Here is a 26,410-nt window from a genome sequence, read left to right on the forward strand (position 1 = left end):
ACTTATTTAGGAATTGTAGTCCCTAAAGTCAGATGAGAAGGAAATGGACATAGTTTAGGAATTTATAAATATAAATCTACCAGCATTTACAATTGTTAATACTTTTATTTTAGGGTCACTGAACACATTAGTTATATAAATAATTATAATCCAAGCCTGTGGTCAATAAAGGTTCAAAGTTTCCCTTACCTGATAGTTCTGACTTTGGATGTTGTTACCAAATGGTTGCAGAAAGTGCTAGACCCAGCAGTGTTAACAATCGAGATAATCCTCCACACGTCTCGGGAAATGAAACTATGTTTGTTAGAAGAGAATGGGAAGAATTAGTTCGCGCCCATGTGAGAGCTGGGAACTATGAATCCCCTCTGAACCACAGAAACATAAAGGATGGAAAATGGGAGCCAAAATGGAAGCTAAACTGATGAAGCGTTGCAGTGTTGCAAACACTGTGCTCCAGCAGTGGTTGTATTGTGTTCCTCAGTATTAACAAGGTTTTTGCAAACCTTTTCCAAATCTGACTACTGTATTTGTGACCTGCTGCTAGATTTAATCTTGCATAGAGACTCTCTCATACGTTTAGCACTGGAGAGTGAGCCAGTTCAAGGAGCTGGCTGGTGTGCACAATGAATTGGCAAACGAGGGGGCCTTGGTATGGGGCAGGCTTTGGGCCTGTTGCCTTTTGGGACCCTTCACTTTGCTAGGATTAGCACTGCTGCTTGTGTTCATTTATCCCCCCAGGTAGTAACATAAGCACCGTGATCGGCCCCCGGTGCCTCGCTCTTCCTGGTTACGCTGCTGAATGAGGGCATTGGAGATTTTTACTCCTGTATTGTGAGGAATTTTGATTTCCTTTGTTGTGTTAAATGTAAATGTTGTCAAAGACATGAAAAACAAAATAACAAATATAAACTCTCCTGATGTCCCTTCTCATACTATTTCTGTTCCAGAAAGCCCTTTTTTAAATACTGCTACCAGTGTGGGCGAGCTGTAGGGGTTCGACTCACTCTTTGCACTCGCTGTTACGAGATCTTCACTTGCAGTAAGTCTTGTAAAGTAAAAGCCTGGAATGAGCGTCACAGACGTGAGTGTGTTGGAGCTACAGGTAGGTTTGACTAATGATACCCCATAGTGCGCAGGGAAGCAAGGCATGTGGGACATGTATGTTGAAATATGCTGCTTAAGTGTATGGCTTGCATTTAAGTTATGGCAAAGTAAATGTATGTTAGATATTCACTAAGACAAGATCAAATTCATAGCAACAGGTTTAAAGTTAATATATCAATTGACCTTGAGTGGGCATATGCTTACTAAAACTATTAGATGTAAGAAGCTTGCCACAGTGACATTATCATTGATTTTAACCTAGGAGACTCTTGGTTAAATAAAAATTCAGATTTCTGTGCCTCTGGCGCCCAATAAACTAGACTGTGGGCCTTTCAGCACAGAAGTAACCTTTTGCTGACCTTTATATATTTAAAACTGAAAAGACTGTGAAATCCTCTTCTTGGTCCGGTGACTCACAAATACCATGCCTCTCACTTCAGCCCTTGTAATCTGCAGTGTTTGTATAATAAGTATAAAAACTAGATAGGCTGATACAAGAAAAATGTTCTACACCTCTGCAGAAGACCTGCATGATGGAGCAATACAGAAAAGCAGACTTGCTGTCACCAGGTCGGATGCTCACATATCTGAGTGAATGAGAAAGCTCTCGAATATGGAGGCACATGTAAATAAAATAGTGCTGCCATTCTATGACTGAACTACAGTTTAGTGGCTACTCAGTACCCGATTCTTCCCTCTGGATCTGTATTAAACCCGTGCCTTGGGAAAATGCCAGGTCTGTGCTGTCAGAGACTAACGAAATGGAAAAGATGCAAACTCATCACTTGTAGTTTGTAAAAGATCCATTGGATTTTTCACAAGAGAGGTTTAACACTGGTATCTAGCCAGAGTGCAATTTGGATTAGTAAATTTTGTTTACTTGCAGTAAATCCCCCTGCTATTTCAACAGGATATGTTGGTGTTCTTCATATCCTATCTTAAGCTGTTGTAACATTGCTGCGAGCTGTTAAACAGTTTCTGTATTTCATTCTACAAAGAGCAGCTGCATTTCTTTTGGTGTTTATGCTTGTCTGTATGTGCCTGTGCTATATATATAACGTACATGTGTTTGTAGATGCTTTAGAAACCCTGGAAGTGTAAAGGCCCTATAGAAACATATAAAATGCTATATTATTACTGCTACTTCTTCAGTTCATATGGGAGAAGACGGGGAACTACTGGAAAGAACACTAGCTGTAGTGCACATCCCAAGCCACCAGATGGCAATGAAAACTGCCAAATAATGTGGTAGGTGCTAGTTGAAAAATCAATACAACACATTAAACAAAAAGATATTAAATATCCCAGTAAGATCTTGACTACAAGAAAACTAAGTTCTTGGCCAAACAGGGTGATGCTCACCTTGCTAGAATATAGCCAATTTATTGGCTCCTCCATCATGCTAACAACCTACTGTTGCATGTTGACCACAGGAGATAAATCAGGACAATAGCAAGGACTTCTGCTTAGATGGGGCAACCTCTCCTGTGTCAGTAGTAGTGACCACTTAATGCAAATGAACTTTTTCCTTCCCATCTTTAACATTAAAGATGAAAAAGCAACACCGAAAATGCCATACTCAACCTCATGCAGCAACTTCTTCAGAAATATGACAGCAGCATGATCAGAAAGTGAAGTGCTGAAAACACAGCTGCGATGTGTTTCAGTCATATCCAGGCAGCAATCAGTGGTGAAGTTACCATTAGGTTGGCTCCAGTACATGGAGTTGTTTTGGAGGATTTCTGCTGGGAAAACATGGAAATGCTACTTTATAAGTACCAAAATCTAAGACTTCTGTTAAAACTTTCAGGCTGATGAGACTTTAGTCCAAGCTTTTCTGTGAGTCAAGAAACTACTACATCTGAACCCTACATTCTAACTGGCCTGTTAGTGATGCTCCTAAATCAGACTCCTTCAAACGCTAAGAAATTCTGGCATCGTCCATCCCAAACCATTTCTACAAATCCTAGAATGTCCTACTTTTAGGAACTGCTGCTTCTCAATTTGAAACCACCATTTGAAGCTTGGGTTAGGAGAAATCAAGATTGAGTGCAGCAGACGCACTGTAATACTCCGCAAATCTTCACTTGCTCAGTTGTTATAAGGGAAAAGCTCCCGTTGGTGAGAGAGTCTTGTGACTGCTGCTATGACCCACCTCATTGTCTCAGAATAGCCAGGCCCATTTAGAGACTTGGCAGTTGACCAAACAAAATGCTGAAACACAAATGGGAAGTTGAAGAAAAAATGTCTAATTAAAGGTGATGAAAAACTTGGTGCTTAGCAAAGGCCAATGTTATTAATAAGATTCCAGTGGTGAATCACTACATTGATAAATAATTCTTATAGCTGATACCATTAGACATACAGGAGTAGCCATCAGATTGTGAAGGCAAAATGGTGGACTGATACCATGACAGCCTTCAAAGGCAGAACAAGAGTAATACACGCTCTTTGGAAAAAGCAGAGGACTAAGAAAGCAGTTGCTACCAACACAATCTACTGTATGTAGTTTATGCAGCCTGAGGACTGTGCACATTTTTGGAGCACTATCTTTGACAAAGTCTAGTAGTGCCAGACCTTTGGAATGGCACATGTAGGCTGCATGTTGAGAAGCTAGCCTTTGGCAGCTGCTTTTTTAATGTATTTCTGAGCCTAGGCAGACCATACAACTGGCTATTGTAGATATTTCTTGTTAATGGTTTTATTCTGTCATGAAAAATGCTAAAGGAGACTACATTCAGCCCGTCAGCAAGAGTGGTACTGTATGGATAGTTGCTGTGAAAGCATGTTCATCTCTGAGACCATTCAATTTTTGATCGCTACTGGGAGACTGTCATTAATGGTTCCAATTTGTGCAAGATGTGGCCATGGTTTGTGAAGTGATGCCTTGTTCAGTAGGGGCTGGACTGAGACTACAAACATTTCACACAGGCCAACAACCATCTGTTGATGGGAGTGTTTTTTTTGAGTCATGCCTAACTTGGCTACATTTGAAATGATGACCTGTAGATGAACAGCCCCATAACCAGATTCATGAGCAGAGCCAACCAGGAGGAACTGTTGAATTGTTTTTGAAGGAGCTGTATGGACCTGGCGTGGAGTTATGATCTCCTAACATGCTGTGATATGAAGTCATTGCACGTGCCCATGATGGCATTCCTGTTGATGGAGGAAGTGTTCACTAGCCTGGAGTGTAAAAATCCTAGTTAGTTGAGTATGAAACAGGAACTGCATGCTATAGATCAATACAGTTGAGACACTGGAGCCTGCAAGGATGGTTAAAGAACTCCTTAGCTCTGATGTTCCCACAACGTGACGAGGAGAACACTGGAAGCACCATCAGATGTAATCCTTACTTCCTCCCCAAAGAACTCTCGTGTGATGGCTGTTTTTTATTTCAGTGAATAGAGTAGAAAGACCGGACACTGCCAACCACTGCTCAGCAATAGATTACTGAAAAGTTGGCATGCTCCCTTTTGCCAAGGATTTCTTTTTTAAAGCCATGTGCTTTTTTGTGTGTTTACAACTTTTGTATTTGAAAATCTGTATTATGTTTTGTATATAGAAATTATTGTACAAATGCAAATGTATATTCATATTGGGAAATGTAATGTAGTGATTTCTTTGTGTGCAAAAGTTCATGAAATAAATTGTATTGGTATTTATGCCTGGTAGCAACTTTTTAAAACTGCTTAGAGTTCAGTAGAGGTGGTTGGTCCCTCTAAGCAGTCACAATATAATCTCACAAGTGACTATTCTGAAATATCTTTGCACCTTGTTTTATTGCTGCTGAAGGTGATTCACCATTAGTGGACTCTGCTCAAGCCAACTTACAGTCTAAGGTTGATGGTAAGTCAGTTTTGACTAGTAACATCTTTTTCTGTTTAAAAAAAAATGTTGCATGCACTTTTCGGTCCTTTTAGCTCCTCTCCAGTTGCTAGCCCAGTGGTGCTAGACTCACACATTGGCATTTAGACTGATTCAAAAGTGTGAAATTTGCAGGCATTCATTAGGGTGTCATTTTATAGAAGCAATAATTAAGGCACTGGCTGATACAGACTTTTTAAAGCCCCTAGAATAGCCATTAGCTCAGAACTGTAAATGGTTGTAGCTCATGGAGAATTATGGTCAAGAAATTGCTGCAGTGAGGCAAGAGTTTCTATAGCTGCTTTTAAAGACAAGAAAGTTAAAAAACGATTTAATTCCAAGACATATGTAATGTCAGGTCCATCTCAGCAGGGCCCAGCTTGTTCTTCTCTGCAGCACTGAACAATAAACCACCGCTCTCCCTGATGCCCCTTATGTATTGGAATGATACTGGACCAAATCTCTTTCACGTTTTATGGCAGAGCGATGAGCCAGACTGAAAATTCCAAAGACTTCCATTCATAATTTCAGCTTGGCCATTTCTTAATCATTTGTAGTAAGAAAATCTTTGTAACAAAGTCTGGTCTACTAGAGAAATTTGTATCTAGATACACTGATTACTTAAAATGGAAACCGTCAGAAGAAACACAGTAATACCCTGCTCTAAAGAGTAATTTAACTGCTCAGAATACAATCTCTTGGCACTTCTGTATGAAAGGGAATGAGTCTGACAGCAGTCGCATCTGGGTGGCCTATCATGTAGCTATATACAACCATAGGGGCAGAACCTTTCGAAACTCACAGGAAGCGCTAGTGGTCATGTTTCCCTGTCAGCCCATTTTTATGTGCTAGCGTGTCTTTGTTGTTTGGCTCTCGCTTTTGCACATGGCCAATCCTAATGAGAGAGTAAGCCAGGAGGAAGTGGATTTCCCCCTCTGTGATATTCACAGACTTACTTAGCCAATAACTTAGGAGAATGCAACAACAAGATTTGCTGTACATGGCTGGTTCAAATCACAGATTTTTTTGAATGCCTTATCTATTAAAGCCAGCCCAGGTGCTTGGATACTGTCGCTGTGCCTGCTTCAGGTGTCACAAAGAGAAAACTTAATGCTTTGCTTTAGATAAGTGGGCTGAGGTGGAAGCTTTTTTAGGTGATGCTCCTGCTATTCAAGCTTCTTACTGCTTATCATTTGTCTTGAGTTTCTTATTTCTGCCACTTCTAGGCTGATAGCCTAGTGGTCTCACCCTATCTCCTCACTTGAAGTAGTGTATTTTAGTTTGGTGAGGGTGATGTCATGGTGGCCGTATGCCAGGCCCAGTGTCAGGTTTTGTTTTTTTTAAATAGCACAAGTGTGAAGAGTTCAGAGTTAAAGCAACCCCGAGAGCAAGGCAAGCTTTCCCTCTACAAATGGTTCTGCCATCATTGATGATCATGTCTGGTAACTTTTATGTCAACTGACTTTCTCTTTTTTAATTAGCAGCCTCCTTCCTGGTTCATTGTCAAGTGCTCAAGTGTATTGTCAGTGTCAAGTGTATTTGTCTTGATTTGGCTGGCATGAAAAAAAATGTGGTTATGATTGAGTGGGTGCTAGCGAAAGGCAGCTTCTAAATTAAAGCGAAATAGTAGCCTAAACTAAGGAATCTCATCAGTGGTTGATGTGCTGCAATTATTTATTAAGAGACTCGTAGAAGTAGTAACCGAAGGGAAAAAAATGTCAGTGCCATACATTATCATTTTAAAGGCCCGCAGGTAGGTAGCTTTGGTCATGCAGCAGAGCTACACTGCTTCCAGCTTGCTTTTTAAACTGTTTAAAGGTTCAGTCATTTTGAAGTCTTGCAATTGTGTACAGTTTACTGTTCCAAGGAAATCAGTGTTCCTTCAGAGGCAAATCTGTTTTTTATTTTTACAGGGAAGCGTCAATTTAAGACTAAGTCAAGCATTTCAAGAGGTAGGCAGAGTCCTCTTGGCAGAAAGGGAAGCATGGAAAGAGATGGAAGAGGCAGAAGAGAGGCCTTCAGGAAAGATGACAAAAAGCCAAGTCAAGGCAGTGCACGTGCAGCGGCTGATGACTTACGGCCAAATCTTCCTTACACTGGGAATTACAGTTACAATTAATCCTATGACAGGAAAAAAATGAGCGTATTGAGTAAGTTGACCTGGCATCACTTGCCTTTATCTAATAAGTGCTATATCAAACAAGAAGCAATAGGATACTAATGATATGACTGTGGTGAGAACTGAAACATCCATAGTAATTTTCTAGAGGCCGTCTCCATTTTTATTTAAGATACTGATCAGTTAGACGTAAATAGTGAGCTGGATGATAAAAATGCCTACTGTTCAGGGGAGGCCTTTGTAAAAGCTATGCATGTCACTGCAATAGTATCTGCAATTTGACTTTATTGTCTCTTTCTCAACTCTATGACAATTTCATTTTTCTCTAGCTTTAATTTCCACAATTACGCTGTTATGGGTGCTGGGCAACTGGGCTGTTACACTGATTTAGTTAATCAACTGACCAAACCTTCTGAAAATGAATTATTCTCCAAAAGCATGTAAAATTTTGTTTTTAATTAAAAGAATTGAAGGAGTCAAACATCTCCTCCTCCCCAACAAATAGATCACATGTTTAGCAAGGAGAACACTGTTTTTTCTGGCATGCGCTTGCCTCCCTCAGTGCCACTGATTGCAGGATCAACTTTTTTATTGGCAGTTGAAGATGTGCAACACCTCATTGGATTAGGATTGGGGTGGTGAAAACTTTAGAGCCCAATCCTACTCCTATTCAAGTCAATAGGAGTTGTGCTATTGACATGAATGGGAGCAGGATTAGGTGATATTCATTTGTATGGGAGGCAGAGGTCACCACTTTCATAATAGAGAAAAGGAGGCAGTTTTCTGGTTTAGGAGTACCGACAACTTGTATTGGATCCTCAGCATCTCTGAAAAGTAGGGCCAGTTTGTTTATATGCCTGTCTGTAGACTCCCAAAGTTTTGGCCAGCACACAAAAAGATCAGAATATATAGCCTCACACCCATGTGACTTACTTAGGGATGCCTGGATGTAACTGAGCACAGAAGCTGACCCTTGGATTGTATTTAAGTTGAGAATCTTAGTTTCCCAGTGTTTTGGCCTATCAATAGCTTATTTGCAAATGTGGGGTGTGTTCATAAAAGTTACAAAACTGGATACAGAAAATGTTTTTTCCTTTTTTTTTGCTACTGGCAGTTATTTTAAATAATAAAGTAATACAGAGAAGATTTACAGGAGATGTATTTTTGAGATGACTAAATTGAATTGTGTATAAATACTGTTCCTTGTAGAGTACCCAGACCTCCGTATGTATCAGTTTTATAGAATATAGATAGCCGCTATAGATTAGAATCTAAACTCCCATAACTGAGAGATTTTGGTATTTACTAAGTAAACTGGTAAGCTTTAGAGAGAGAGACGATATTGATTAATTTAATTGGTTTTTTTAAAAAAAAAAAAAAAAAATCAGAGAGGAGCTTAAAATTCTTTAGGTGCCATTTACCTCCAGTCATGTGCACTCCTACTGACAGTATCTAACTACCAGAAGTGTGTGGTATCTTTACCAAGCTCAACGACCGCTAGTCATGAAATTGGGTATATAGAAAAACAAACTTATTGCAATATCATTTCTTTCGAAGGGTTTCATTCAGAAAGGCTCTCTGCTGGGATCAGAATTCTCTTTTGCTTTTAGTTAACTTTTCAGAAGCAATATCTTGCGTGCAGGAGTAAATAATTAATACTGTGCTTTACGTTTACAAATATTTAGCTGTAAATCTAATCTTTGTATTTAAGACTTCTCTCCATCATCCCTTCCCCAGTCTCTCTCTGTCACACACTAACAATCTTTAGTATGTTAACTTTTTTAAATATCAATTTCATCTTATTTTTATGCATCTCCCATAGTTAGAGGTGCCTGTTCTACATTAGACATTTCTGAGCATGTGGGAAGCTCATCACTGTTGTTAATGGGTAAACCAAGGACTGATTCCAGGCTATTCACATTTAAAAATAAAACAGAAGAAATAAATTAGTGATGTGTAACAGTGGGACAAATATAGATTTAAGTCTCCAGCTTTTTTATTTATACAAGGATTCAAAGAACATATTTCAACTTTAGATAAACAGTGCAAGATTGTTACAAATATCTTGGTAACAGAAAAAATATATAACTGGCCAGCTATGCCAATAAGTGAAATAAATCTTAATCCTTGCAGATAGAAATGCATTTTTTAAAGCAAAGGTGTACTTCAGATATTTGTTTTACCTTATCCCCTACCAAGCCCACCAGAAAACAATAGGTTGTTTGTCATTTGTAAGTGATAAATATCTGTGCTCTCAAAGCCTTTAATAATCCCACCCTCAATTAAAACACAAATTATGGCACAAAAGAGCAAGTTTAAAAACAGATGACTGTAAATCCACTACACCATTTTTCTAGTTCTCCACTTTGCAGAGATGTGGGTGTTTAATAATGCAGATAGAAAATGAACAATCCCTATGTTTTTTCCTTATCAAAACACCGAGAATTACCATCTTGCTAATGTAGAAGTGAATGGTCCTTTTTCCCTTTCTCCTTCCAAAGCAGCAAATCCAAAGTGAGTCATACGCCTTTGATTTGGGATATAGCACATAACAAGAGAGTCCCTGAGGACCATGAATGGTGCATCAGTTCTCAAGCAGGCTAACAGCAGATTTTCACTACACTGAACAGTGTATGCTAAAGAGATTTTTTTTTCTTTCACTGTGTACACCAATAGACAACTAAATATTTATAAAACTGGTACTCAAATTTCTTTATCATTTAAAAAAATCTACTCTCTCTAATGCCCTTTTCACATGTAATGTTTTCCATTCTCCCTCAGAAATGGGGTTAGGCGTTACATAGTAGAAGGCTTATTTGTAAGTGTAATGGCAAAATGGGCTAAAAATCATTGCACTAGATCAATCAGAGCAATATGTCATGGGCCGTGGTTCTACTAGCAAAGATGCATGAAACCACTCAATTATGATAGGCCCAGTAGCATCACCTTTCTTTAATTCACATCCAGAGCCAGTTTATTTAAAGGCAGTGTAAGCCGCTAGATCAAGTTTAGCTTTAAGAACTACTGGAATCAGGAATATAACTTCAAAATTATCTAAAATTGTCTGCAGAAGCAGGTGTAATGTGGGACAATGACACTCTCATAACTGGCCCAAACACTGTCTAAGTTTTGATACAGTGCTGTAAGTGTCAGCCCCCACTAAGTGGCTGGGTTAAGAAACGGGTCATTGCCCAATGGAATTTTAACTCAACAAGGGGAATGATGACTTCACTACACTTGCTTTCTTGCAACATCTTGGAACACTCCTAACTCTCTGATCCTACGCTCTTACCTTAAATTGCACATTCCATAAACAGTGACAGCACAAATCAGATTCTGCTTTTTCCATATCTTTTGTAATGCACCAAAATGCATTTCCCCCTTAATGAAAGACACAGAAGTGTTGAAAAGTTTGATAAGCCTATAACTTCTTAAACATAAGATACACTTTCTCCACAAAAATAAAAATCACAACAACAGACAAAAAATTAACAGCAGCAGAGCCCAAACTCAGGGTTCCCTGTTGCCAAAAACAATAGGACTGTATTGTTACTCTAGATAAATTTGCTAAAGATACTTTTCTAAATGATGGTTACTGTACCTGTGAATCAGACAGCCCAGCTAGGGGCCCAAAGCGCACAGCTCTATAAGCACAGACGCCCCTAACAGATATGTATGTGCGTATAGTTATATATATTGTTGGTTGACAAAAACAAAGCCTTTAGTTGAATCCACTCCTGGCACTCATGTAACAAGTTATGAAAAATTACTGGCTAAAATTAGGAGGCTGTGCATCCAGTACTTAGAGCATAGGACTAGAAGGTCTAGAAGCACCTTGGGTTTTAATTCTGGATGATCCATGGCTGTAGATCAGACACTTTAGTCAATGCAGTGGTGAAGTTGGAGTGGGGAGGGTTTGGAGGTGGAGTGGGGAGAAGCAGGCATTCTCTTAAAAAAAACCCATACATCTGAGTCATTTTCCTGGGTAAACAAACTGCCGAGGGAAATAAGTAATAACCCACTGACTCCCAATACTGTAACTTAGTTACTCTAGGCCTCATAACGCTATGTGTATTAATATGTGAGACTTCACAAAATAGCAATTTGCAATTATCCCTTTGGTAGAAGGTTACTGTTGTCTTTGTCACTAACAAAGAGCTTCAGCTACTGTTGGAAATAAATTTTCAAATGACAAATCTCACCATGCATATTTTCATCTCAGTGTTGCATATTATACTGTATTGCAGTTATTGATTAGATCATCATTAATAGCTAACGTAAGTGGCTTTTCAAATATCTAAAACTCACTCCCATTCACTTTAAAGTAGGAGGATTGTTAATTGCCACCAATTGCTAATTTTAGTAAACCATACTACTTGTGTACTTGTAAGTGAAAGGACTTCTGCATTCTGGTTGCAAATGCTTGGATAGAGATAAGGAATTAGGTGAAACACCTACATCAAAGAAAATGCGTGAAGGATCATCTCTCTGCCTGCTTAAGAAATACAGTCGAAAACCATGAAATAGCTCCTGATCATAACACAGAGTGCTGCTGTTGTCAGTCCTAATTTTAAAAGTTGTACTGCTTTAGATGTTAATGTGGTAAGTGGCATTCTTGGCTACAGCTGTATAACAATATTAGGTAAGCTGCATATTCCACTGCAGTCAATCAAATGGTGACCCTCTGAAGATCATTTCCCCATCCCTCCCCCCAACTGCAAAGGCTTATCTGAGGCCCCAAAGAGCCTCGTTGTGGCAAAATAATAAAATAAAAAATGAGGTACGGAAAGAAGGGTCCAGCATTCAAAAAAGACCAAATAAGGATGAAACATCTCTAGCACTGCCAGATATCACAAACAACTGAGACCTTTTTTCTCCCTCTTTTTTGCCAAGATTAATTAAATAGTGTCCTTTTTTTTTTTTGTCTTTTTTTTTTTTTTGGGGGGGGGGGAGGGGGGGGGGCAAAGTTAAGACCTCAGCCACAGTCTCTTTCATGGCTGTGCAAGTAAGTTACCGCCATAAGTACTGCGTTGCAATAACAGCCATAGAAAGGAAGATTAGGAAGGAGGAAGGCAAAAATGTGCTGCTGGCCCCATTTACGCCACGTCCAGACTGGTTAGGAATAGCATGTATTTCTGGCTGCCTGGTGCTGGGGTTCTTGGAAAGTCTTTTGCCGCAGACGTCATCAGGGCAGCCATCACCACTCCCAGAGCCACTGATGTCATCACCTGCACAGAGAGAGAAACGCAGGGTGAGACTGATAAGTTGTACTTAGTGCTCTGTATAGGACACCACAGCTGCTTACTGACTCAGCCAGACCAGAAGTTTGGAGACAGGATGTAGTGCATGAATACAACAACTGGTTTCTCCTTCTAGCTCATGTATATCTGGTCTGGAATATAAGTATAGTATTCATTCACGGGATGTATTTGAATGAACGTGGGATGGTGTGGACTGTTCACAGGCCTTTATAGTCATGTAGTTAGTTGGCTCTTTTATCTGTGAATTAGTCAAATATGTGATGGTAAAGGCTCTAGAGCAGAGTAGCCCATCCTCTACTTGGTCTCACACTGATGCTTAAATGGCCTATTGCTGTAGCAGCCAGGTGCTGATAGGGCTGCTGGGGGAGCAGCCAGGACCTACCATGCTTGAGGAGGGCAGGACTCTAAAAATCAGTGCCTTCCAGTTTGGCCTTCACTTAATAGGTCACCCACTGTGACTTAGTAGCCAGGCCAGATGCTTCTGTGTTTAGCGACAGTGACTCATCTACCCTAGTGCTTTGTGAGTGTGTGACATACTGTGAGTAATTTGTAGGTGTAAAATAGTGAATGTAATAATGAGCACAATAGCATCAAAATGTTTCCTTTAAATATGTAGTAATTTGTAGTCCTTAATGGTGTGGACATCAATACATTTTTTATGAGTTGATGGACTGGTGGCCCTTCAGGGTTCTAAAAATGATATTTGAGGCTGTCGAGCCAAAAAGGTTGGGAACCACTGGTCTACCCTGTGGACGACAAAGATGGGTAACAATTGCAAGATTAGCTTTCAGTCAAGCATGTTTGTCCTCAACAGAGTTGCAAGCGGTTTCTGCCAGGGCAGCATTTGGCCCTGTGGAAACACTGTACACAGCTGTGCAGCAGCTATCAGTGCAGTATAAAAAGAATTGTAGGACTGGAAGGGAGCTCGTGAGGTCATCTAGTCCCATGCTCTGCACTTAGGCAGGACCAAGCATTATTTAGATCATCCCTGACAGGTGTTTGTCTAACCTGCTCTTAAATCTCCAATGAGGGCGATTCCACAACCTCCCTAGGCAATTTATTTCAGTGTTTAACTACCCTGACAGTAAGTTTGTTCTAAAGTCCAACCTAAACCGCCTTTGCTGCGATTTAAGCCCATTGCTTCTTGTTTTATCCTCAGAGCTTAAGGAGAACAATTTCTCTCTCCTTCTTCTAACAACCTTTTTTGTACTTGAGGGGGGAAACGATAACAGTTTTCTTCTCCAGACAGAACAAACCCAGTTTTTTCAATCTTCCTTCATAGGTCATATTTTCTAGACCTTTAATCATTCTTGTTTTGTCAATTTGCTTAAGGTTTTGAAATGCAGGACCTGGTTTGTGATAGCTTTTTTTGATCACATAAGTGTTCTAAGTAGGCTACTATAATTGAATAGAGTTATTTAAAAGAATGGAAGGAAAGCAAAGCACAGATCTGCATGGATGTTTACATGAAACACAAAAGATATCTTCTCTTTGTTTCTGCTTTACTCGCTCAACATTAGTAATGTATTTATTTATTTAGCAAGAGCTCTTCATAGTCAGAAATAAGAAAACACTAAAAGTGCAGATTTTCTCTTGAGACTTTTATACTTTCTGTAGAATTATTTTGATGGCAAATCTAAAACGAACCACAGACTTTAGTAAGTGAGACACTCTTCTACTCTGCTCTGTATTGGTCTCTAAAGCTTTATCACACTTTCCTCTTTCTTTGTCACTTAAAACACTGAAGGGTTTTCTACACTGAAGCAGAAGACGACAGACTGCAAAACACTGTTTCTCTCAGGAGGATTTTTATCTTACCCACATGAACAGCCTGGTCAGGATGGGTTAGAGTGTAATGATGCTATGTGGGGTTTTCATCCACACTTACAGCTAATTTTCCTGGCAGCTGCAAGCGCCTTACTACAATGTCCTTTGATTTCTTTATTTAAAAAATGTCCAGAAATATTCTGATTCTGCTGCAATTTGGGGAGCAGGGGAGTTCTAAATTCCAAGCATATATTGTGAAAAATTCCTCACAGGCGAGTCAAGGGTTACACGAACCTGGAGATCAACTATGGCCATGGGAAGTTGAAACCATTTCAGCCACTCTCAGGCCTAGCTGCCAGTAGATCGTGCCTTATCATAGCAATAGCCCATTTTGTTTTGCCTCTCCAGTACTAAACGGAAGCACATGCAACATTTCCTGCATAGTCTGATCTTACATTTACTTCTACATCTTTGGTGCACATAAGATCAGAAAGGGTGCAGGTTCTACAGTCATGAAGGGAATGCTGTGCCTAACGCTGACCATTCATGACTGTAAGCGAGGGAGGTGATGCTCATTAGCTGAGGTGTGAAATCAAAGCTTTTCCCATTCTCTAGCAGCTGTTCAGGGGACAGCTAAAGATCACATGGTCGTTCTTGAGGTGGGTAACATCCTGTGTTGTGGTCAATGTCACTTTCAATATGGAACAGGTTCTTTTCTCAGGTGGCATGTGGGGGGCACAACACAAATGGTGGCTGTGTTACCCTGCGTCCGTACAGTGCTGTCTGCAATGCACTTCCCTCAGTCTCTTATCTAATGACCTTTTGGATGTGGGAGTATCACAGGCCAGATGCAAACCCACACTCAGTTTTGTTTCATAACAGGGGTCAGCAGCTTCAGGCTCTGTGCTCACTTTAGGGCAGGGACTGCATCCTCCTTAGTGTTTGGAAAACGTTAACTCATTTTTGGTGTAATCTAAATAAAAATACCACTGCAGGATTCATGGGGGCATTTAGTCATCTCTCATTTCATCATGCGCTGGGATTACCAGCATTTTTCCAGCTGTCATTTAGCAATCACGTGGCATTCACGGTCTGTCCTCATCCCTTTCCCATTATTTGGGATTTCTGATCAACTCACTAGCATCCTGGAAGTCCACATCGTTCCCATTGTAAGCATTGCGCAGTCGGTTTGTCATGATCTTCAGCTGCATGATTTGCTGACGAATGGTCATATCTGGCTTGGTGATGTCCACCTCTACCTCTGGATTGTTAATCTGATTGGCCAGACCATCTCCCATCACCTCTGGTAGATACCTACACAGGAAATCAAATCTGTTTATTTTGCTTTCCCCAAACAGTAAATTCTCTTTTCGGTATTACAGATGCCATTACAACGGATAATCTACCATCTGAGAGGAAGAGCTCTGCAGCTTGGTAGTATCACTCTTGTATTTACTAGTGTTCCAATCGCAGCCTCATGATTAGTTAGGTTAGTTTGTCTTCCTGCTCATACTCCTGCATGAGTGTAAGGTGCCATCTCAGCTCCCAATACTTTGACAACAGAAGACGGCTGGATTCAGTGGCCCCCACACAGGGCACTGGGGGCAGTTCTGCAGCGGGTCCATGGATGGGAAGGCCTAGGGAGCAGGAATGGCTAGGGATGAGGCCAGTGGCTTTGCAACTGTACGTGCAACCGACAGCTTCCTGTGCCTCTGCCTCCCTCTAGTGGTTGGACTGCATATTGCTACTGGCTGGGCACTAACTACAGTGTTTACCAACCTTTTTGATACCAGGGACCGGCTTGATGCCTTCCTAAACTGTGTCAGGGAGATCTGAGCGATCGATGCTGGTGAAACACTGCGGCAGACTTGGGTGTTTCAGTTGAGGCAGTAATGACTCATGCTGTTAGTTCCAGAGGTTCCAGATTCTGTCCCCTGCTGCTGACAACCCAACCAGCGACATTGCACAACATCTGTCCCTCTGGGTCTCTATCTAATGCTAGGGTAGCTGCTGTGGAGTGTTTCAGCTTATGAAGGGTAGGATGTCCCATCACCCCAGTGTTGGGTCAACTATGTGCGAGGCTAAGGCTCTGGTCCAATGATGGTGCTTGTGGGGTAGCCAGTGTGACATCCAGCTCATTACACAAGAAAGGGTCATCACCATGTGGAAGATTAGGACACTGCCACGAGTCCCAGCAAATGCTCCAGTGCTTGACAGCAATAGAACTACCAGGTTCACCACCTGATAAGGTTGACACAAGGCAGCTGGGAAACCCTTACACCCAGTCAACAGGGAGCTGGTTAACTAGTGATTAAAACTGCAGTTCTCACTGCTCAATGTCACTGTCAATCAAGCATTTAAAAAAATCTGTTGAGGAACTTTGGCATTTCAGGCGATGCTTGAAAACATTTTAAAAACAAAGGCCCAGATTCTCAGCTGTCCTAGATCAAGATAGCTCTAGAGAAGGTAACAGAGCTATGATGCTTTACAACAGCTGAGGATCTGGCCACAAAACAACCTTTTAAATGTAAACCCTGTGCACCAAATATTTCTATGGCTGCAGAATTTTCAGTGAGTGAAGTCTAAGAGGGAACAGTGCGTAACCCTAGGTAAATGTCTGTAATTTCCAGCAGCGCCTCTGGATTTCTTCCAAAGTGAATCTGTCCATTCTACTAATGGCATTTAATGCCTTTTGAAAGTATGCAAAGATTCCCTGGTGTAATATTGTGGCAAACCTGCTTCGATGTAAAAAGTCTAAAATGCAGGGAGATAAATTTAAACTCAAGGCACCCATTCATCAGAAATTGCCCCCGGGCAAGGGTTAGGCTTTTTATTTGTTCCTGAGAGGCTGGGGCTCAGCCATTTAAACTGATGGGAGCGGACAGTAGGGCTAATTCTAGGGCTGAGATTGAGAGGCCCACAAGGGGTGTGCCAGTCTGGCTGCAGCCACCTGAACAAGCTGTGACTAGCCCTGGTGGTGCTCAGAACTGGGATCTGTCCTTACGTATGGTGTGCAGCGACTCAGGGGGTGGAGCCCTCCCTGGATCCTGATCCTCACACTGCCCCCTGCTGGGGACAGGGAAGTTACCGTGGCCTTAGCAACAACTGGTGGGTAGAGAACACAGGAGAAGGGTTGAAGCAACTGGGAGAGCTGTCCTGGAGGGGAAACCATATTTTAGTCAGACACCTGCTGTAATGGCGTTTATATTCACAGGCTATGAAGTTTCCTGGAGCAGGGATGTGGAAGAAATGATTTTATCTCTGCATCTAACGTTATCCTCTCTCTCTGGTAGCAGCTGTGAGTTCTAGCATGGAGATTTTTTGCTTCTCTTCTCTACACCCCATCCTTACCTCCCCTTGGTCATTCCGTTCCAGCACTTGTCCTCGGTCGTGAAGCCAGATATTATTTTCTCATTGCAAAGTGTGCTTGGAAGGGCAACCCAGTAATCCCTGATATCTCTCAGCTTCCCTTTGGCATCCGAAACCTGTAAGATGGAGGGAGAATCTGGGCCTCAGAAAACATCTATTAAACCCCAGAGGCTGGGTAGTCCAGCTAGACTATTTTAGCTCATTTATTTTATGATACAGATCACTGTTGTTTTTTCATGTACAGGAAAAGAGCATTACTTTACCTTAAATAATAACCCTCAGCCCAAGGAGCTGGCAAACTGGGGCCAACATAGACATACCAAGGACTGTTCTGCTGTGTCCATCTGTTTTATAACACAATTATTATTAAAACTAGGTATGACAATGATCTGCTGCCTCCTTCCTAGCTACTTCCCTAACCCCACCCACTAAAATAACCACGGGGGAAGAGACTAGCTCCACGAGGCCACAAACCATTCTCTAGGCAATAGAGGGTGTTGTGTGATCCTGGAAAAAAGCCCCAAGGAGATGGTGAGAGAACGTAGGCAGCAGGCTGCAGTGGGCAGGCCAGGTAACAGGCTCTGATGGGCGCCGGAGACAGACCCAGGTGGGCCGGGGCAGGAGAAGCAGATCCTGTAGGGCAGAGGGCAGACTAGAGCCAGGGAAAGCAGCCTAGCAAGGGGGCTGCAATGCTGGCACGCGCTGAGCCTGGGAGTGATCCAGGGAGCTGCTAAGGAGCAGGTGCTGTAATCTAGTGCTGAAAAGCTGAGCCAGAAGCCGCTGAGGAACAAAGAGTTGGATCAGCCTCTGAGAGAGGAAACAGGATGATCATATTGTCTGAGAATCAGAAGTGTCCAGTAAAAGATGAGGACCATAGCACAACAAGGCTGCAGGGAGACAATGTGACAGGTTCTCCAACATCACCATCCGGAGATGATGCCCCAGAACACCAATGGCAGAGCAAGACCAGGTCTGGGAGACCAAGGACTAGACCTTCAGAGAGAGAAACAACTCAGGGCAGTGATGATGCACACCTGCCCATGCTGGAGGAAAGGACGGGCTGCCTTGTGCGTTGCTCTGCTACCAATGCTCTTAGGACCAAACCTCTTGCCATGCTTGGGAAGTTCCACCAGTCTGGGGCTAGGGAGCTGAAAGCAGCAGCAAGAATCCTGTCTTAGTTGAGTCTTCAGAGTGACTGCCGTAACTTTTTCTACTTACCAGGCATGTTTGAGTGTTTATTGGGAAGCCACCAAAGACTAGAGTGCAGCTGAGGGCTTGCTCTGAGCTTGTGTTATACAGAACACACCACCAGTCCCAAATGGGGCTGGTGAGCGCAGGTTTCAGTGACGTCCTGCTGTTGGGTCAGTGATGATCTCGACACATGACAAGAACAGAGAGCATACAATATTCCAAGGGGGAAATGTTTTATAAATATGTCCCGAAAATTCAGAGAGACACTTACTAGCTTCTCCACACCAAACCCGGAGGATTTATCATCCGTGACAGCTTTACCCCTTTTTTTCTTATCCTCTCCACTGGATGCTTTTGTGCTTATTTTGGGATTTCCACAACCTTGGAAAACCTGAAAAAATCCAAACCAAACCAAAAATTCCTTTATATTGTGGTTCATTAGCTTTCCTCATTAACTAGTGTTGTATGTATTACTTTTCCTGTTAAATAATTCTGTATTAATTCCCCATTTACTCCCACTCACCTGATCTTTTATATTATGACCTAGTCTTTGGCCCTGTCACCACTGTTTATGTTAAAAAAAAGAAAAATACCTCTAGCAATTTTGCACTTCCCATTCCGTGATTCTAAAAACTCATCAGGTCTTAAAGAAAAAGCCAGGCACCCTCCCCCTTTCCCTACAATAAAACCATCCCAGTGTTCTGTCCATACAAGCCACAAGTGTAAAGAGCAGCTATGTGGTCATCTCATTAGGCCAATACCGCCAATCAACGTATTTTAATACATTAACAGAAATCATTGCGAATTCACCTGGTGGTTCATGCTGGTAGAATCATAGTCTGCAAAGACCGTTACAAATTGGATGTGAAAGCTTCATGTGTGAAGAGAAGGAGGAATATTTACTTTCTGTTCATAATTACACAAGAGCAATTTTAAGACACTTGTTTCTAATGCATCTTATTGGACTCTGCCAAGAGCTGCATAGCAGCTGACTGATTATCTCTCCTGCTGAGGAAGAGCCTTGTTGTGCTAGGGCCTAGCTCTCTCCTGCAGCTAGTCTATGGAGTGCACTTTTTACTATTGACCTTTGAAGCTGTTGAAGATTTACAGTCCAACATTAATATTAAAATAACTAACAATTCACGTTTGTTCTCACTGACACCAGTGAATTAATGGTTTATTCTCTGCTATGGTTTATGAAGCAATAAACTGGTCTAAATAGCATATTACATATAGGATAAAAGACAGCTGTGTGTTTTTACAAGCTGGTGATTAAGTAAAGCAATCTCAACTACTTTTCCCAGAGTATCAGATTATATTTCAGGGCCATTTATTGTTTAGTTTTAAATGCATCCAAAAACTGACCGGAATAATATAATCCCTGGGGCTGAAATTTCTGTCCCAAATGCACCTGACCTGCAGATCCAACTAGATTAGCTCCACTTCTGAGGGCAGAAGTGTTCAATGAATATTTAGTTCTGTGTTTGGAAAGAATCATGAGCTGCTTAAGCACTTCCAAGTCCATTAGTAATTAAGGAAGATGTTAAATAGCATCTACTAGAAGTACATTTTTTAAATCAACAGGTTTGAATAACTTAGGCCCAAGAATTGGCTGAGGAGACGTTTGGCCCACTGATGTTAATTTTTTTAATAAATCTTGGGGAAATTCCAGAATACTGGAAGAGTACTAATATTATGCCAATATTCACAAAGGGAAAGCAAGATAATCCGGGTACTTATAGAGTGGTTCACCTGACACCAACCCCAGGTAAAATGATGGAAAACCTAATTACAGGATTCAATCAATAACGATTTCAAGGATAGGAATAAAATGAATGCCTGCCAGCATGCTTTTTTAAGGAAAGTAGGTCATCAAAAAACCTGATTTCATTTCTTGTTTAGATTAATAGATTTTTGTAAAGTGTTTGACTTAATACTGTACAACATTCAGCCTGAAAAATTCACACTATGTAATGTCAATAAATAATTCTGTCATGGAGGTCACAGATTCCATGACTTTCCAGGACCTCTATGACTTCTTCTGGGGCATGGCTGGCCCAGTGGCCAGACCTGGGGCCGCACAACAGCTGACCGGCAGCCAGCCCTGAAGGCGCGGGAGCAGTAGCAGCGGGACTGGAGCAACTACAAGCCCCAGGAGCTTTGTTTTCCACTCTTCTCCATGGTATTTTTAGTAAAAGTCAATGACAAGTTGCGGGCTTACATGAATTTTTGTTTATTGCCCGCAATACTTCTTTGTTTATTGTTTTAGTAAAAATACCTGTGCCAGAATCTTAACCTTATCACTAAAGCACACAGTAAATGGATTAGAAACTGGCTAATTGAACAGTTCTCAAAAAGTAATTGTCAATGGGGAATTAACATTTATCAAATGGGGGGTGTTTCTAGTGGGGTTCAACAGGGATTGGTTCTCACCTTGACACTGTTCAAGCTTTTATCTATGATCTGGAAGTAAATATCAAATCGTTGCTGATAAAATTTGCAGATGACACAAAGGTTGTTTGAGTGGTAAATAATGTTGAGAATAGGGCAGTCATTCAGAGTGACCTGGGTCCCTTGGAAAGCTGAGGCCATTCAAACAAAATGCATTTTAATACAGCCAAATGCAAGGGCATGCTGCAAAGAACCAAGAATACAGGCCCTACCTACCTACAGAATTCTGGAAAGCCGTGATTCTGAGACTGATCTAGGCGTCATAGTGGATCAAACAACTGAACATGAGCTCCCAGTGCAATGCTTTGGCCAAAAAGGCTAACGCTGGCTGTACAAACACTTGTGATCAGCAGCAGGGAAGTGATTATGGCACTGTTGAGACTAACTGTGGATCTCTATTTGCATTTTAAAGAGGCTATAGAAAAAATTGGAAAGGGTACAGAAAAAGCCACAAAAATTATTTCAGGGCTGAAGGAAATGCTTTACAATGGGAGCCTTAAAGAGCTCAATCTGTTTAGCTAATCAAAAAAAAGCTCAAGAGGTGATTTGATGACAGTGTATAAATACCTTCACGGGAAGCAAATACCAGGCACTAAAGGGCTCTTTAACCTAGTGGAGGAAGGCAGAAGATGTACTTATGGCTGGATGTTAAAGCCAGACAAATTTGAATTAGATATGAGGCACACATTTCCAACAGTGAAAGGGATTAAACCTTGGAATGTACTCCCGAGGGAAGTGGTGGAGTCTCCATCTCCTGATGGCTTCAGATCCAGACTGGCTGCCTTTTTGGAAGAAGCTTCAGTCCAACACAAGTCACTGGGCTCAAAACGGGAAAGTGGGTGGAATTTCCAGGAGGTCAGAGTAGGGGATCATCTGGTGGTCCTTTCAGGCTTTAAACTCTATGAACCTGTGAAATTTCCAGTGTCAGACTATGGCTTCCAGGTCAGCCCAAGTAAGAAATACTTCATGAAAGAACAGCCTTCCTGTGCTAGTCTGGTTTCCAGCCTCGGCTATTGATGTAGAACATTTACCCAAGTCATTCTACGCTCCCTAGGGGTCCAGGTTTGGTCCTTACTTTATCCAAACTCCCATGCCTCTTTATTTGCCAGTAAGTACTTATGCAGAATAACTGAGGCACTGCTGACTACTTACAGCTAATATTGATTAAGCAGTGCCTGCTCTGTGCTCTACAAGATGCAAAAGAAGCCATGAACCCTAAACCAAGGCACCTGCAATCCAGACTGAGAGGTGATGAAAATCAGGCACACCATGCACTAGAGGGGCCCGAGGAGCGTTCTGTCTTAGATAGCAGATAGGCTTTAAGATATTAGAACTGGGTTCTTTCCAACAACTTCAATTGTCTTCTTTGGACCAGATCCTTTATGAAGCAGTAAACTGGTGATTTTTTTGCATAAAAAGTGAGTTTTAAGGACGGATTTGAGCAGACAGAGGGCGGTATATCATGCACTCTGGGTGAGAATGTACTGCAAACAAAAAAGCTCAGTATCTTGAAGTATAAAAAGAAAACTATCCTAAAAATATCATAAGGCCGTAAAAAAGGCCCAGCCCAAAGTTATTTGCACTATGAGGAAGAATAATACCAGTGAGTGCAGCGTAATAAGAAAAACAAGACTCACCAGGCTGAAAGCAAGAAAATGATGTCTCTAAACATCTGATCAGTTTCCTTCACCCAGAGGATAGGAGCTCTGATTAGCTGTGTCTGCATTATTACCTGAACAGTCCATGTTGTCAATGGATTAGGAAAGCTTATAAGATCCAGCCATTTTTACAATAACAGTACTGATATACTAGAAATGTTCCTTCTAGAATGTAAGGAGAGCATCTTTAAGCCAGAACCTTAAAACAGAATCTCATAAATTCTACTCTCAGCTTTGCCACTGACTTCCACTGCAGCCAAGGGCCCCTTATTTACTCTCTCTGCCTCAGTTTCCCCATCTGTAAAATTGGAGTAATAATACTTTATTACTTGACTCACAGGCATGTTGTGAGGATGAATTAGTCAGTGTTGACAAAGCCATTGATGATGAATGCTACTAAGCATTAAGTATATTTTCCATTGAACCAGGGTCAGAAGAAACCTTTACAGCTCTATTAGATTGACAGCCTGGTGCCTCTCTGCGTTCCCATCTTTGAAACAGGAAAACTGCCACTTTTGGTGTTTTCATTCCTTTCTGCTTCTGCTTCATCAGGATGCAGCACTTGCTTTCTGTAAGCACCAATATCCACTTTTCCCACCTCATGATTCCCACTACCGTACAGTAACAGTCTCCTTAGAGTCAGCTATGAGCAAACACACAGTCCAGAAGTGACCTGGCTGAAAGCCACTGTGCCTTTCTCACATCTTCCTTTGTAAGGGTTTAGAAAAGTGGTTTGGTAGGAATGACCTGATCATTCGTGTTTATTAATGATGGGCAAGCTTCCAAAAGGTTCATGTCAGGTAAGCAATGAAAAATTGGAATGACTGTTTGGAAATAACATATATTATTGTTATATGTTTCTCTGGACTATCTGAGGTAAGCCACTGCCTCTGTTTAGGTTATTTAGTGTCATTGGCTGGCTGAGTTCATTTACTTGTGTATCATTATTTAATGCTACTAGCTGGATCTCATTGTTATGCCATGTCTAGTTTCTAAAAGGATGCTCAGAGTTTTTTGTATGAATATTTTTGATTATTAATAAAGCCAACCAAATAAATAAATCAATACAAATGGGCTCTGTGGTAGCCAAAATTAATTTAGTTCCACTTTCAAGATTTTACAGGGGGAAAAGTCTTTCTGTTTTTATTTAAATTAGGTTCCAATGATGAAGCTAAGCTATTTTCTCCTCCCTCAGTCCTCAAAGTTACAGATGAAATGTTTGGAGAACAGAAAAGCCTCTCCCCTACCAATCCTTCCCGGAAGCACACCCTCAACGTTCGTCAAACACCCAGTCAAATCAATGGCTTCTGTAGTGTGTCTGGAAGGTCAGCAAATTGAGGCTCATTCAGACCAACAGAGAAAATGTCTAGACATTGAGGAACCATGTGCCTTAAATTGGACCTGAAAATCTGTAAATTGATAAAAGATGGCTGAACTTAATAGAAGAATGTACATGTTTTTTGACAGAAGGCTTGTGTGGGAGGGTGCTTCTTGTAATTTTGGTTCAAGAAACATGGACATTTTCAGAATAGGGCACTTGCTCTTTGGATGTCTTTAAACTCATGCTAGTTGCCTACTTAACCCAAGTTTGAATTTGCAGGCAGAAGCTATCAACAGATCCTAAAACAATAGAACACTAGCACACAATTCCTTAATGCAGAGAGCAGTGGTGTACCATGGGTCTCCAGCGCCCAAGGGCCAGTACTTACATTTGCACCTCCCCCCAGTCGGCGGCAGCACCCCTTGGGGGGGGGGGGGGGGTCTTGCAGGCCTGTTTCCCGCTCCCCCCGCTGTGGGAGCCCTTGGCTGCTGGCAGGCCTGAGCTGGGGTTGGCGTGGCCGCCGGGGATGTTAAAGCCCAGCAGTGCCTGGCCGCCTGTGACAGTGTAGGGTGACTCCTCCTCCGAGGGTTCGGCTGGCACCCTCCCTCCTCGCAGTACACCACTGGCAGAGAGATCAAGCATGCCAATGTTCGCAAGCATTGCCATCTCATTTCCCTTTGTGTGCTGACAACTTGTAATGAGCTTAAACTACAGCAAGGACATTTGGGTTAGATATTAGGAGAAGCTTTCTTACTATAGGTGTAGTTAAACTGTGGAATAGGTTTCCAAGGGAGGTTGTGGAATCCCCATCCTTGGAGGTTTTTAAGAACAGACTGGACAAACATCTATCAGGGATGGGTTAGGTGTACTCGATTTTGCCTCAGCACGAGGGGGGCTAGACTTTGCCTCCTGTGGTCCCATCCCATTCAGCCCTACATATCTATGATTCTGTGAACTCTCTGCTAAGACCTGATTTTACCAAATGACCTAGAAAGGAGAGACAGTGTGTCCCATTAGCATTCCTGGGAAGCATTCACTCCGCCTATCCTTAATCTAGAACCTTTCTTTTCTAGATATATTGTCCTTTTAGGTGCAGGTAGAACACCAGCATTGAACCATGCAGTGTAATGGCAAGTCGGTGGCAATCCAAATATTTCATCTGTCTACTTCCTCTGGTGCAAGATCTTTACAAATTGTACATAAAGTATTTTAAATTTTGTTTTATAGAAATAAAACTAATCCAGTTTCACTGCTGTAGTTTAGTGTTTATAGTCCTAATTACTGTGGTTACTATGAAACAATTCTTTCAGGGATATAAAAACATAGAATAATGAAAAACACTTCATGGCAGTTATAGTCCCATTCATTCCTCTATTATTTTCCTTATTATAATTGATTATTCTATTTCTGTGCTATATTGGTATTGTGTTTTGTGCTGCACTGGTATTTTTATCCCCCTCTCTACTTGGTCTATCACTGACTTATCTATTTGCCAGCCAGCTTCAGATTCATTTTATATCAGAATCTGTTAGTTACTGCACTTCAGAGTCATGGGAAAGGCAGCTGGGGTTCAGGAACACAAATTATTCTGCTGTTAACATCAGCCTCGGTGGGTTGTTGAGCAACAACATCAGAGAAACGATGCCAGCATGAATTCTCTCCAGCATGCTTTGATACATGCAACTAAGGTGTCAAATTCTGCTCCGAGGTACAGCTGTGCAAAGCTTTGCAGGCAAAGGATGAAGGGTTGTAACTGGCAAGAAAATTCAGACCAATTGCTATGATGGGGAGGAGACTATTTTATGCACATGCTTCCTGTAAAGATGAGTCTGGTCTAAAACTTTGTATGAGTGAGGATCAGATAGGACACAGATCAATACCTAGCCAAAAAGTTTCTCTGAAGGCAGCGGGGAAGGAAGGTGGGGAGGACTGGTATTGGTTGTGGTGTTGCTTGGTTTTGTTTCAAAAGATGAATATTGATAAAAGACAATGACTTAAAACTGTAGTGAAACAACAAAAAGATGAGTCAGATGTCAGTTCCGGGAGATTCTGTAGTGATCGGCAACACGCACTCTTTTCTGGTTAGGCCAGCAATACTGATTTCTCCTGGTGGCACACTAGGCTGGCATTTGGAAGTCATGATGCCGTGGGATTTCACTGTGTGCTGTGTTGTTTATTCTGTGAGTCGTTTTATTTCCGGCCTGTCTGGATCACATAACATTAGGGGAGAATGAGCGGCCCCCCCCCCCAATCTAAGGTACTGAAACAAACAACTTGAAGTTGATAATATCCTCCGTCTTGC

The 26,410-nt window shown here is 41.5% G+C and overlaps 2 protein-coding genes across 9 annotated transcripts in view; one reads left to right on the forward strand and one right to left on the reverse strand.

Annotated features, from left to right (window-relative positions):
• ANKMY1 (ankyrin repeat and MYND domain containing 1) overlaps positions 1-26,410 on the forward strand; it is an 84,621-nt gene that overhangs the window by 56,140 nt on the left and 2,071 nt on the right. The window contains exons 16-19 of one of the 5 annotated variants that reach the window (XM_067538893.1): positions 948-1,102; positions 4,900-4,953; positions 6,885-7,121; positions 23,983-24,742. In XM_067538893.1, the coding sequence (XP_067394994.1) occupies positions 948-1,102; positions 4,900-4,953; positions 6,885-7,090 (415 nt within the window). In that variant the 3' untranslated portion in view covers positions 7,091-7,121; positions 23,983-24,742. Of the gene's footprint in view, positions 1-947; positions 1,103-2,914; positions 3,638-4,899; positions 4,954-6,884; positions 8,496-23,982; positions 24,743-26,410 lie in introns of those variants that run through there. The other 4 variants (XM_067538892.1, XM_067538891.1, XM_067538894.1 and 1 more) reach the window with 4 other exon arrangements.
• Positions 12,043-26,410, reverse strand: part of GPC1 (glypican 1) — a 285,536-nt gene continuing 271,168 nt past the window's right edge. For all 4 annotated transcript variants that reach the window (XM_067538898.1, XM_067538901.1, XM_067538900.1 and 1 more), the window contains exons 6-9: positions 18,950-19,069; positions 17,470-17,603; positions 15,257-15,432; positions 12,043-12,318 (exon numbers count right to left, since the gene is read on the reverse strand). In XM_067538898.1, the coding sequence (XP_067394999.1) occupies positions 12,101-12,318; positions 15,257-15,432; positions 17,470-17,603; positions 18,950-19,069 (648 nt within the window). In that variant the 3' untranslated portion in view covers positions 12,043-12,100. The remainder of the gene's footprint in view (positions 12,319-15,256; positions 15,433-17,469; positions 17,604-18,949; positions 19,070-26,410) is intronic.

This window comes from Emydura macquarii, unplaced genomic scaffold (genome assembly GCF_026122565.2).
Source record: "Emydura macquarii macquarii isolate MOO-44397 ecotype Brisbane River unplaced genomic scaffold, CSIRO-AGI_Emac_v2 contig_499, whole genome shotgun sequence".
NCBI classification, from domain to species: domain Eukaryota; kingdom Metazoa; phylum Chordata; order Testudines; family Chelidae; genus Emydura; species Emydura macquarii.